General features: G+C 35.4%; 1 protein-coding gene across 1 annotated transcript in view; it reads left to right on the forward strand.

Moving 5' to 3' along the window:
- Positions 1 to 12,750, forward strand: part of TBC1D5 (TBC1 domain family member 5) — a 358,157-nt gene that overhangs the window by 119,452 nt on the left and 225,955 nt on the right. Inside the window, exons 7-10 of the mRNA XM_007470644.1 lie at positions 4,165 to 4,267; positions 10,930 to 11,018; positions 12,571 to 12,621; positions 12,716 to 12,750. The exon at positions 12,716 to 12,750 is cut by the window's right edge and continues 53 nt beyond it. Coding sequence (XP_007470706.1) covers positions 4,165 to 4,267; positions 10,930 to 11,018; positions 12,571 to 12,621; positions 12,716 to 12,750 — 278 coding nt within the window. The remainder of the gene's footprint in view (positions 1 to 4,164; positions 4,268 to 10,929; positions 11,019 to 12,570; positions 12,622 to 12,715) is intronic.

Consider the following 12,750-nt stretch of genomic DNA (forward strand, 5'->3'; position numbering starts at 1 on the left):
TTATCACCTTTTTTTTCCATCAGGTAAAAATGTTCGATGGTATTAGTCTAAATCACATCATGGAATACTTTCATATTAATTTCTCTTTGCTTTTTATCTCTATCAGAGTTTCATCCTCACCTGTTTACCATCTCCACTTTTATTTCTGGCCAAATGCAGGAATTACTTCTCTTGACTTTCATTTTCTAATAATAATTTAGAACTTATCTTCAGTTCCCATTTATTGTGATTCTTTTCTCCTTTTACTTTCCTATCAGATAGTTTGGCTTGAGTGAATCATAAATGTCTCTAGCTTCAATCCTAAGTTTTTTTTCTCTATCTCCTCTTTAATGAATATACTACCATTTCTCTTTTTTGCATGAGACTGTAGAGTCACTATTGACTTTTCAAAATCTTCACAGTTGTTGACTCCAGCCTCGGTCTGTATTCTGTGATTTTTGTTATTGTCTCAAAACCAGATTTGCCTTTCCAGTGATATTCGGGTTAGAGTGCTGTTCAGATTACCTGCCCTGAATCAGCACCAGATGTCAGGGAAGCTATTTTGAAACTTAAAACCTATCATCAAAGCTGCTTATCACTATTCCTCGAGAATCTACTCACTACTTTTCTCCCTTTTATTTCTGATTCCTGTAGATGGAATGCCTTCTTACTTGAAGCCTGTTAATACGAAACCAAGTATTTGTTGTAGCAAATATGTTATTATTCAGGTATATTCATCAACCTTATGACCTAGGTTCTTCGGTGTAACTCTAAACTCATGGAATTTTACTTCAGTGCATATCTCTGACACATTGTTTAGCAAAGCAGTTGGGAAGTACTGCTAACCTGCTAACTACCCAGATATACTGGAGCAGGTATTAATCTCTCTGCTTCCGTTCTCCTTACCTGTTACCTTCTGAACTGGACTCTTTCAGCTTATAACTTCTCTGAATGTCATCTCTTTTTCCAGCTTCTGAAAATAGCATAAACTTTTGTTTCTTTTTTGGAACTCTTCTGAAATCTTTCCCATGTTACTTGTTTGATGCTATGGATTCTTCATCAGAATTTAGAGAACACCTCACACTTTTCTAAAAAAGAGGATATCCTGAAACTTCCTGAATTGACACTTCAGCATTGTAGACTAGAATTGCGGATGGTGTGCTATCACATAGATATGCCCTGTCTGCCTAATACGTGTTTTCAGTTGATTGGGTATTTGCTAAAAGTGGGTAATTTAAATTATCTACCTGCAATTTGATTCTTATAGATGTCTAGTTTTTAGTCCTGCGAGTGGTTAGTATGCGTTTAAATGAAACTGTGAATTGATATGTAATATAATTTACATTTTTAGTAGTAAGGTATTAAATTCTTCCTTTATATAGTTCATGGATATTTGTTACAAAGTGAATGTTGTAGGTTTTAGTACTTTCTCCCATAGTCCATTCAGATTGCAGGGACTGTAGGGAATTTGGTGGTGCCAGTGTTCATAGACAGTTTCCAAAGCATAGTTATGGAAGGGGACACACAAAATCACTCATCCGTGTGATCTGTCCAGATCCTGGGACAGGAAGCCTGCTTCACAACAGGGCTAGATTTAAGTCATCTGATGAGGAAGGAGGGGGAACAGTTTCATCTCAGAAGGGTTACTCTGTTTTTACTTTAGTGACTAAGTTTTCCCAAGAAATTTCTTTTCAGCATTTTATTAACTACTTACCTATCTTTCATCCTGATTACTCTAATTTGGGATATTTGACTATCTAAAGGTTTTAGCAGCTTCCTTTTGTCCCAAATAAGTCATTTAGCAAGTTTTTCTGTTTCTTTCCTGCTTCAGTGCATTTGACACCTTTCTGGAACTTCTTTGGCTTCTAAGATATAGTTATTATTCTTGCTCTGAATCTGCTTTCAGGTAATTTCTCTCCTCTTTAGGAGCTATGGTCACTTGTGCCTCGTCAGACTCCTGAGCTTCAGTTTGGGCTGTCTGGAGGGCCATCGCGTTAAGATTTATGCATGGACTTGAGATAACCTTGTTCAGACCCATGGACTGTTGATTACCGGCCCCCCAAAGGAGAGGCTTCCTTGTTGGCAGAGAACAGGTCAGATACCTGTGTCTGGGGACAAATTGTACATCCAGGGGAATTTCAAGCAAAAGTCAAATGAACAGATGAAGATGAAACAGGCTGTAATTTATTATAAAAATTAGGCCCAGGAAAGAGATGCTTCACAAACCATTAGCATAGTCCACCCAGGATCCCAGCCTGAACTGGAGAGAAAGTTCTCACTCTCACGGCGTGCCCGAAGAGGATCAGAAGGGCAGAAAATAGCAGAGGTTGCCAGAGATAGGAAGCAGTGAACCATCAGAACATGAATAAAATAACCGTTGCTGCCTTTACGAGAGTAACGAAGGAGTATTTTTCTGTTTCCGTGATGCCCCATGCCACCGTGCTCTAGGCGCTCCTCCTTTTCAGCCTCTTGCATATTTGTTACATATTCTCGTGTTTTCTAGTTCCAATGAGACCTCATTCACATCTTCAGCACCTAAAGTACCAGTACTCAGAGACTAGCAATCACTTCTCTTCCTGAACGTCTGCTGCCAGGCGCTGTTCTTGGTGCTTTCACATTATTTCATCTTCATCACAAGATCAGTATTATTATCGCTACTTATAGATGAGGCCGTTAAGCAGCCATTTACTCGAGGTCGCACAGCCAGCAATTGTGCAACCGGAATCTGAAGTTCGGCTTTTCTTCTCAGGTTTGTGATTTTTCACCTCAGTATAATGTCGTCTTATCTCCTTCCTGCTGTCTCTCCTCCTGCAGGCTTATTCCCACTTAGAGTTACTCAGATACTGTCTTCTTTGGTACTTCCCTATTGAGAAACGTAGAGTCACTCTGTGGCTGTTCCTCAGTTGTAAATACTGCATTCAAAGCTCTTTTCTATACCTCCCACCTTTTCTTCTGTCCTGTTGTCCTGCTGCCAAGTGGCAGTACTTCACAGAAGTATTGATACTTTCCTTTTGCATCACTGATACCATACGGTGCTCTGCATTTGGAATACGCTCTGCCTTCTGTGTCTTCATAGCTTTCCTTCTGATTTGGTTACTTTTCCCACAGGTGTTCCATGTTCCTCCTCTCCTAAAAATTCTTGTTCAAACCTTTTGTGATTGGACCCATTTGCTGCTTATTTCTAGATGACATTCCTTCTTCCCTTATAGGCTTGTCTCTTGGTATTCATAGGAGATTAGTTTCAGGACTCCCACAGATACCAAAATCCATGGATGCTCAACTCTCTTGTATAAAATGGAGTAGTATTCTCATATAATCTATGCATATCCTCTCATATACTTTAAGTCATCTCTAAATTTCTTATAATACCTACTACAGTATAAATGCCATGTAAATAGTGGCTGGCATGCTGGCAAATGCAAGTTTTGCTCTTTGGAACTTTCTGGAATTTTTTTTCCCCAAACATCTTTGATCCACGGTTGGTTGAGTCTGCAGATTCGAAACCCAGGGATCCACAGGGTCGACTGTATATTCACTGTGTATTGCACTGCTCTGTATTTGCTCTTGGGGTCGTTGCAGGTGTAAATTCTTGCATTGTAAACAACTATTTAAGCTCCTTTCGGGTGGATACTCTTGCCCTTTTGTATTTCACATTACCTCAAAGCACCTGGTAGAATTTTTGATCCAGAGATCATTTAAGCAATACTGACTAACTCAGTCCGTTTGAAGTCTGTGTTTTAATCAGATAAAACTAATGGTGTGGTCGTGTATAATAATTTAAATCATGGCATTTGCATCAAAAAAATAGGATAATGATTTTTTTTCACAAAGTTGGTACTTACAAAATCACAGTATACCAAATGGGGTAAAACAAAGCAATCCCCACACCAAATGCACAGGCTATAATTTGTTTTGCTTAAAAACTGTTGTATTCATCATGCATATGATGACATTTACATATGAAGACATTTGAAATATTTAGATGTTGAAGGGTATCCAGTAGTTTCCCTTTTTCTCACCCTTTTTTCTTTGACACATGAGTCCCACCTATGGCATAAGTTGCCTGGCAATTACAGACTTGGACTAAAACCCAGAGCTGCCCATGGCACCTCTCAGAGATGAGAATTTGAGGGTAATTCTTGGAATTGTGCTAGCCGATTTCAATCCTGTGTTTTCTTTTTTCAGGTTTCCTGAAATGCAGTTTTTCCAACAAGAAAATGTGAGAAAAATTCTTACAGATGTTCTTTTCTGTTATGCTAGAGAAAACGAGCAGTTGCTTTATAAGCAGGTAATGAAAATATCGTACAGGTGGCATCCATTGACTCGGAATTTTCTATACAGCTTGACAAATGATAGAGCAATAATGTAGCCTTTATTGTATCCAGAGTTGCATCATAATAGTAAAGCAATCAAAGAGCTGCTTGTCAGCTGCATGGTGAGAAAGGTAAGCTCATTGATGCACATATGCTTCTTCCTTATTATAAGACATTCCACCAAATTGTCTTCTATGAGGCATTCAATCTTTGCTTTCAACTTTTGAGAGTTTGTTTATAAACAGCATCTTTGAAGGCAATCTAGTAATAAAACTTTTCAGAGTTGTACATATAAATATTGTTTCTAAGTACAGCATTTATAAATATGTGGCATGTCATGTAGAGAATAATCAAATGTCCTTTTACTCTTCAAAATCTACCAGTAATATAACTGCAGAAAGTTCCTTTAAACTTTCTGAAATTTATATGATATTCTTGTGATCTTGATGTTTAATTCATCTCGTTATTAAAGAAGATTATCGGATTATGTTTATTCTTTTCAAAATGTAAATTTTTTATTTAATATATAAAGAAGTATCTAGGTTTGCACTTAACCTTATGGAGTTCCAATAAAAATACGCAAAGTTAGATATTTTTATGTATTTCTCAAAATGCATATTAAGTGAGAATTCAAACTACATTCTCCAACAATCCAAAGTTATGACATCCAACTGATGACAACCCAAATTCAGTGTAATATAACAGAAAACATCTGCATGGTGAGAGCAGTGTATTTAATTTGAGATAAACCTGATTTGTTTAAAGATAATAAGTCAAGTCATATTACAGTTGTCCTAAATAACGTATTTGTTATTGTGTACATAGACTATCCAAGGGAACTAATTTTATCTTAGTTTTGATACTAATAATATGTCTTTATATTAATTACATGGTGATAGTTAGCTTTTAGAATGGGAAATGGAAAAATATATTCTACTCATAATGGCAAAACCAAAGCTATAAAATGTCTAAAAATAAATGTAATAATATAGAATCAAAAGCTATATGAAGAAAACTATAAATGTTATTGGAGCAAGAGTTGAATAAATAGAAAAGTGATAACGTGTTTTTAGGTGGGAAGACATTAAGTAAAAATATTACTTCTTCCCAAATTAATATATAAATGTGTTATCATTCCAGTGATAGTCTAAGTGAGAGATACGGTTTTTAAAAACCGGGCACAGTGATTTTAAATTTTATGCCAAGAAGCTTTATAGTCATTTTAATGGTGATAATACAGCTTAGTGGTTAAGATCACTGGCTCTAGACTCAGATCCCTTGATTTGAATCTCGGCTCCAACACTTTAAGTAGCTACCTTGTCTTAGGCAATATAGACATGTAACTTTTCTAATCCTTAATTTCGTTAATGAGGGTAATAATAGCATTGACTTTGTAGAGTTAAAAACATGTAGTGCTCATTATGAGTTCATGTTGGTAGCTGTGATGGTGATCATTGCTACAGTCCGTATTAAATATGTTGGAGTTGCCACAGAATTCAGGGGAAGGGGAGAATGGCACGGGGAGATCTGAACACTGTTACAAGTGTTCTGTGATCAAACCAATATGACAGTAATGTGGGAACTGAGAAATAGATCAGTGGAACAAGCTAAGAACAGGTTCAGTTGTAAATGAGATCTTTACATAAGATAGGACGTTTTCTTTCAATGGGAAAAGGATATTGACTTGCTGTATTTGGCTTTCCATCTGAAAAAGATTAAATTATACCATTATTGGGAGAAGAAATTCCAGATGGAGTAAAAATATAATTATAAAAACTAAAATTACATAAAAATTCTGGAAAAAACATTTAGGAGAACTTTTTTTTATAATCTCAGGGTAGGAAAGGTCTTCCCAAGCAAGACAGGCTATTCAGGTCAGATATAAAGTGCAAAGCCCAAAAACAAACCAAAAAGGAGACTGGGAGAAAATACATCTCAATCATTATATCAGGATTTTTTGGAAGCAAATAACAGAAAATTCCATTCAGAATGACTTACAGTCTAAGGACGTTATTAACACACTTTGCAAGAAGTCTGGGGGCAGAATGGTTCCGCAGCATTTGTTAGTTCAGTACCTCAGGCTCTTCTCCAGTGATTCAGGTTTATTTCTGTTTTTCTCTTCTCCTCTTCTCATTGTGTTGGCTTTTGTCATCAAGCCTGTCTCCTCAGTGTGCCCTCTTCTCTTTCAAATATTTGGAAATATCTCACAGTAAAAGATTTGATGATAACGAATCAAGTCGGAATAAAATTATCCCAAGTTATACATTTGTTTCCTCTTTTTCTTTTGAGAAAGAAAAATCTAGATTCAGGAAATCTTATAACAATGGAAACAAGTTCCATGGACAAGGAACCAAAACATCGTAACTGCACCATCCACCGTTTGTGAGTCATGCAGCCCACTGGGTTTGTGAGGAAGCCTATAAACAGATCAGACTCTTGATCATTTAGACAAAGTCTATCAATTACTGAATAGGAAAGTATTATTAATTTACTCCTGTGTATCACTTTCTAAGATTTAAATTACTCCCTGTTAATGTTAAAAATTCTATAGATTCTTTACATAGGAATAATCCCTTGCTGTAAAAGGACTGAATATTTTAGCCAGATCAAATTTAAGAAAAAACCTTAAGTTTCATCACAAGCTGTTAAAGCTATTATTTTGTACTAGGTGGCACCCCGTTTAACATCGACCATATTGTTAATAGTTATGGGATTTTATTGAATTAATGAGACTGTTATCATGTAGTAGAATGTCTTGCTGAGTTAATTGAAACTGCAGAGATTATATAAATGGTATTAATGAACTTTGACTGCCTGATGCCTCAGCTTTAATAAAGACTGCTTGGTGGGCTAAGTGAACACAGGCAGATAAAAGAACAGGTTCAATTTTGTGAGCCTACAGGCTGTTGATGAGGAAAAACATTGTTACCTTTCTTTTCAACTGGCATGAGTTTGGAGTGCAGTGACTACTAAGGATCCAGCAGGGGAAAAGGCTGTAAGCAAGCAGAAACGCTAATGGTGTGGATGGGCGCAAAATACACATTTTGGGAACGAAGAAGTATACCGACAATACATTCTTTTTCATTAGGCTTTGTCAGATTTACAGCATATTGAATTTATGATCATTCTTTCCAGATAGTTCTCTTTTCCTTTAAAGATGTCTGTTTGCTTGCCACTTGTAATTATTAGTCAGGTTTTTACTAGTCTAGAATTGAGAGTAAAACCAGTCATCTCTTACAAGTCTATTCGAGAAAAATATCCCTAGTTTGGTTGGAAGTCAACACTGAATGTGTAAAAGATTGTCTTAATGGTATTCAGGGGACTCTTAATTTCCATTATACAAAAGGCACTTATTTATTGATGGGAAATATTGAAATATAATTCAGGATGATTCTTTTCCATTTCTCATCTTATCGTAGTTCAGCTTTTACCCTTGTGTTGATAAATGAAATATCTACCCCTCACTATATCGAGTGGAAGCTATTTCATTCATTCAGTCACTATGCAGTGAGCACCTTGTATGTGCTGAGCCTGTAGTAGGAGCTTGGTTTGTCTATGTATGTATATACATACATATACATATATGTATCACTTGTCCCAGTTTATAACCTACAGTACTTCTGTGCTCATTTTATTATTGTGTGTCTTGCTGTTTAGACTGCAGGCTCCATAATGGTCAGGAGTTTGCCCACTCCATTCACTTTCGTGTTACCAGCACGTCATAGGTAGTTAATAGATAATTTTTGGAATAAATGAAGGTGAATGATGCGTGAGCAAATGGAGAATCTGGAGAAAGGAGTGTCACAGAAACTAGAGGGAAGAGAATGTTCAGGGAAGGTGAGAAGATACATTTAGGCAAGAACCTTTTCGTATTAAACCAGCCTTAATTAGTTAGAAAGCATACTGCAGGGAAGAGTTCTATTCAGAAGGTCTCTGCCGCCACCACCACCAACACCAACACCCACACCCACACCCAAAGCCTAGTAAGAAACCTAATAAAAACTATGCAGTTCCACATATTTTTGGATTGGAAGATCTGGTGTTCTTAAAGAAGTCTGTTTTCTTCAAGTTAATTTTAATGCAATGGCAATAAAAACTGCAGTATTTAGTTTAGCATTTTATGTAACTAAATTACATTTTCATTTGGATGAAAAGATGTTAGAATAGGCAAGATAATTTTGAGAAAAAGAATAGAAAATATGGGGAAATGGAGTATTTTACAGCTCAAGACATTACAGTAGTAAAGTTCCTGTTAAAAGTATATAAACCAATGGAATACCAGTAAAAACCCAGAAAAAATGAGAGCTAAATATTCAGCTTATGATAAAGATGACATTTCAGAACTCTTGGGAGAGGATGGATTATTCAATAAATTAGTTTAAAACTTTGGGAAGGAAAAATACATATTATTCTTCAGGGCAAAATTAAATACCAGGTGGGTAAAGAATTAGCTGTAAAAAAGGAACCTGTATATTTAATCTAATCTCAATATGAGGAAGGTCTTTTTGGCATAAAAGCAAAATAAGAAATCATGGAAGATGATTTATTGATTTGACTGTTTTAAAGTATACAGCTTTACTCTGACGTAATCAAAATTAAAAGGCGAGTTATAAACATGGGAAAGTATTTGAAACAAAAATAACTAAGGATTAATTTCCTGAATTGCTGAAGATCTATTACAAATCATCAGGAGAAGGGAGACTCTTCATTAGGAGAAAATGGGTAATTCATTAAATAAAAATGACCACTGAAATGTTTGTCTTCAACCTCACTAGCATTTAGATAAGTTAAAACAACTATTTGACTGTAGAATTTGACAGGATTTTTAAAAAACACTACAGATAAAGATGAGGGTATGTGAAATGGTGATTTTTATGCCCTAAAGTGAGGGAATTATTTCTAAAGGGCAGGTTAATTGTATATATCAAATGTCTTATTAGCTCATTTACCCAGAAATTTTACTTCTAGGGACTTTATCCTAAGGAAATTATCAGAAATAAGCAAAAAAGATTACCGCAAAGATATCTATCACAGTTTTAATTTTTCTTTCTTTTCTCTTTTGGCCTTCCTTCCCTTCCTTCCTGCCTTCCCTCCTTCCTTTTTGTTTTTTTGTTTTTTTGTTTTTGTTTTTTTTAGATATTTTTAGATATTCTGTAGTTCTGTGCAATAAGTAACTGTTCCTTTCATGATTAAAATTATGTCACTTGGTCTTTGGGATAATTTGAGATTATTTTAGAAGAATAAACCCCTCATAATGATTTTAAAACACATTAGCAACACTTAATTCCATTCTTTATGGGTGTGTACCAAGTTCTTCTAAGGAATAGTCTTTTCAAGATTTGTTTAGTAGGAGACAGTCACCTAAAAAGATTGAAGTGATGTGTGGTAATTTGTCCCAAATCACAAGTAAATTGTCAATGGATCATAAATTATTTTGTAAAAGTGTAATTAAGTCCTTCTCATTCAAGGCTAGCGATAACTTATAAATGAACTCTGACAGAGTTTCCTTTTGTATTACTTTATGATAATAACTAGCGTCCTACGAACAGCACAGAGCTGCCAGACCGTGCAGAGGTCCGTGTGTCTGTCCTTCCATCACAGAAGATTTTCTCTAATCCCATCGGCAAAAACTCTCTCTTCTCTCGGCTTCAGTATTTTATTGTTATTTCCTGTAGAGGCGGGGTTTTGTCTTCTTTTTTTGTAAAAAGATCATCGTAGGCAAAAGGCAAATAGTGACACACTTTAAGAGGCAGAAAAGAGTACAATCCATTTTTAAATTGCGAAAATGTGTTTTTGATGCCTAAGTAGGGAAAAAAATCTCAGCTAACAAGGCGGGTCCCTGATGTGGAATATCTTATTTCCTCACAAGAATGGATAAATAATGGATTTTTATAATACCCTTTGAAAGGCAACTTAGTAACTAATATACCTTTTTGTTTCTATGCCTATGTATGTAGTCCACAGGTGAACACGATATAAGGAAAAAGAAAGTTGTATTGGTGAAATCACTAAATGAATTGAAAAGTAACCTTATAGTTGAAGTAGACAGGAAAAATAATTATGGCCATCTTGGCTTAAACATGTTGAAAATCGTACTTTAAAAACTTCGTTTTCTCTCATACCTGCTAAAGGTTGTTTCTTTTATTATCCAACATTTCCAGCTAGCTGACTTCAGCTCTTCCTAAATCTACAGACATCCTAATTTTGAGCCATTATATAATGAAAACATTGGATGTAATTTCCTTAGGTCTACAGTTCTTAGTTGCCCTTCTTACTGCAGATCTTTACACTGTAGCATATGATTATAATTTGCATAAATGAAATTCATATTTATGAGTACACATCCTGAAGCAACTGACAGGTGCAAGGTTGTCTACCATGCCGATTTATTGTTTGTTGTGTCATTTAAAAGAGAGCTGCTCTCCATGTTTTAAAGAAGAATACCTGCTGTGGTAGAATTGGAGTCAAGTTCTAAAACTAAATAAAATCTCACTTTGTAGGTTTTTATGTTTATGCTCTTCTGTATAATACGAAAATGCCTGGGGCAGGGATCAGCTGCAGAGGCTTTTAGCTGAGCCCGTCTGTCCACCAGTGGAGTCCGGACATGCTCCCGTCCCTTTCTCTGGCTCTGTTTCAGGGCATGCACGAGCTGTTGGCTCCAATGGTCTTCACCCTCCACTGTGACCACCAAGCCTTTCTTCATGCCAGTGAGTCTGCACAGCCAAGGCAAGTTTGTATATGAGCTCCATCTATTTTGTCAGCCCTGCTGTAATCCTTTTTTACCTTCAATACCTTTTATATTGAAGGTATTTTGTAAATTGTAAACATTTGGTTGTGTTTCATGTGGCTGATGATTAATTCCGCTTAATAACTGTAATCCCATTTCAGCTATGGGGCAAACTTGGAATTCTAAATATCTTTGCAAGTCTTAGAGCTGTACCAAAGGAAGACATGTAACTGATGGATCAAGAAGAGGAAATTTTTGTTGTAATGGCAAAGTGCTGATGATTGTTAATATTCATACGTTCTATCCTCCAGTGGCCCATTCTTTCACAGTAAGCTGTAAGAGGACCTTATGTGTGAGATATTTTGTCCTCACCAGACTCAGTTCAGTTCATAAATAGAACAGTCCCCCAAAGAACCCCAGTATAAAGAAACAAAATGACTTCTCATGTTTTTGAGATACAATTACTGAAGTTATTTGCTGAGATAATAAATTAATATATCTTGTATTTAACTTAGGCCGATTGTTAGAATTTATTTTCTAACTTAAGATACCCTAACTAGATGGGCCAGAGAGGCAGCTGGGAAGCATCTTGGGAATGGAGAGCTGAGGGATTATAAAACTTCCTCAGGAATATTCCGCAGGCTAGCCTCTCTCTGTGCCGAAAACAACGGATTAACATATAATATTTCATGTGTTTATCTATATGATCTTTATTAATCAAATGTAGCCATCCATTTTGCTGAACATATATTAGGGCATTTGTCAGATCAACTTTTGTTTACTATATTGTAGATTAGTATTTTCTAGTTCCTTTGAGTTTTTCTAATTATACTAAATTTATTGGATCTGACTATAGTAACCATATCTTAGTTGCTGTTGCCTCAGTTATTCTGAAGTATGATAAGGTTGCAGTTAGTATTGGGATACTGTTTTCATGCCAGTTTTATCTTTTTAAAAACACCTATGCAGAATATACTCCATAGGAAAGTATACACGATTGCAAATTGCTTTTTTAAAAAACAGCTTTTAAATGAGTTCTACATGCTTCTTTAACTGTTTCAATCCTTTATAAAGTAAAAGCAGCACTAAAATAGATTTGGAAGAGGTGCTGTCACTGATTAATTGATGTTAAAACATAATAAAAATAGAAGCCATTGAAAGAAAATAAATTACTGTTTTAATATGGGATATTTGACCAGTAACTATATATATTTTTTGTTTCGTTTTGGACAAGTGATAGATTGTGGAATAATCAGTTGATTCTAGATCAGGCACATTCAAGGAATGTATTGTCACATTCAGTTTTGTTATTTGGAATAATTAGATAGTTGCCTCATTGTGGTACAGACAGGCAGCTAATTTGTTTTTGATCTTTATAGAAAGAAATGATTTCATTTGTTAATGGAGTTGCTCTTTTTATTTAAAAAAGGCTAACTCTTTTTCATTTACACATTATATGAAAGTTGGCTTATGAGTATAGAATAAGGCAACCTCTACATCTCCTTCAATTAAAAAATTACACATTCTGATTGATTGTATCGCTTTTTTAAGTGAGGAAATGAAAACTCTCTTGAACCCTGAGTATCTGGAACATGATGCCTAGTAAGTACAAAAACTTTCTGTTTTTATTTTTTTACGCCATTTTTACTTTAATGAAGATTTAACATTGGCGTTATATTATTTTTCTAATTTTTAGTGCAATGTTCTCACAACTTATGGAAACTGCTGAAC

The sequence above is a fragment of the Lipotes vexillifer genome, unplaced genomic scaffold, assembly GCF_000442215.2.
Source record: "Lipotes vexillifer unplaced genomic scaffold, Lipotes_vexillifer_v1.1 scaffold418, whole genome shotgun sequence".
Lineage (NCBI taxonomy): Eukaryota > Metazoa > Chordata > Mammalia > Artiodactyla > Lipotidae > Lipotes > Lipotes vexillifer.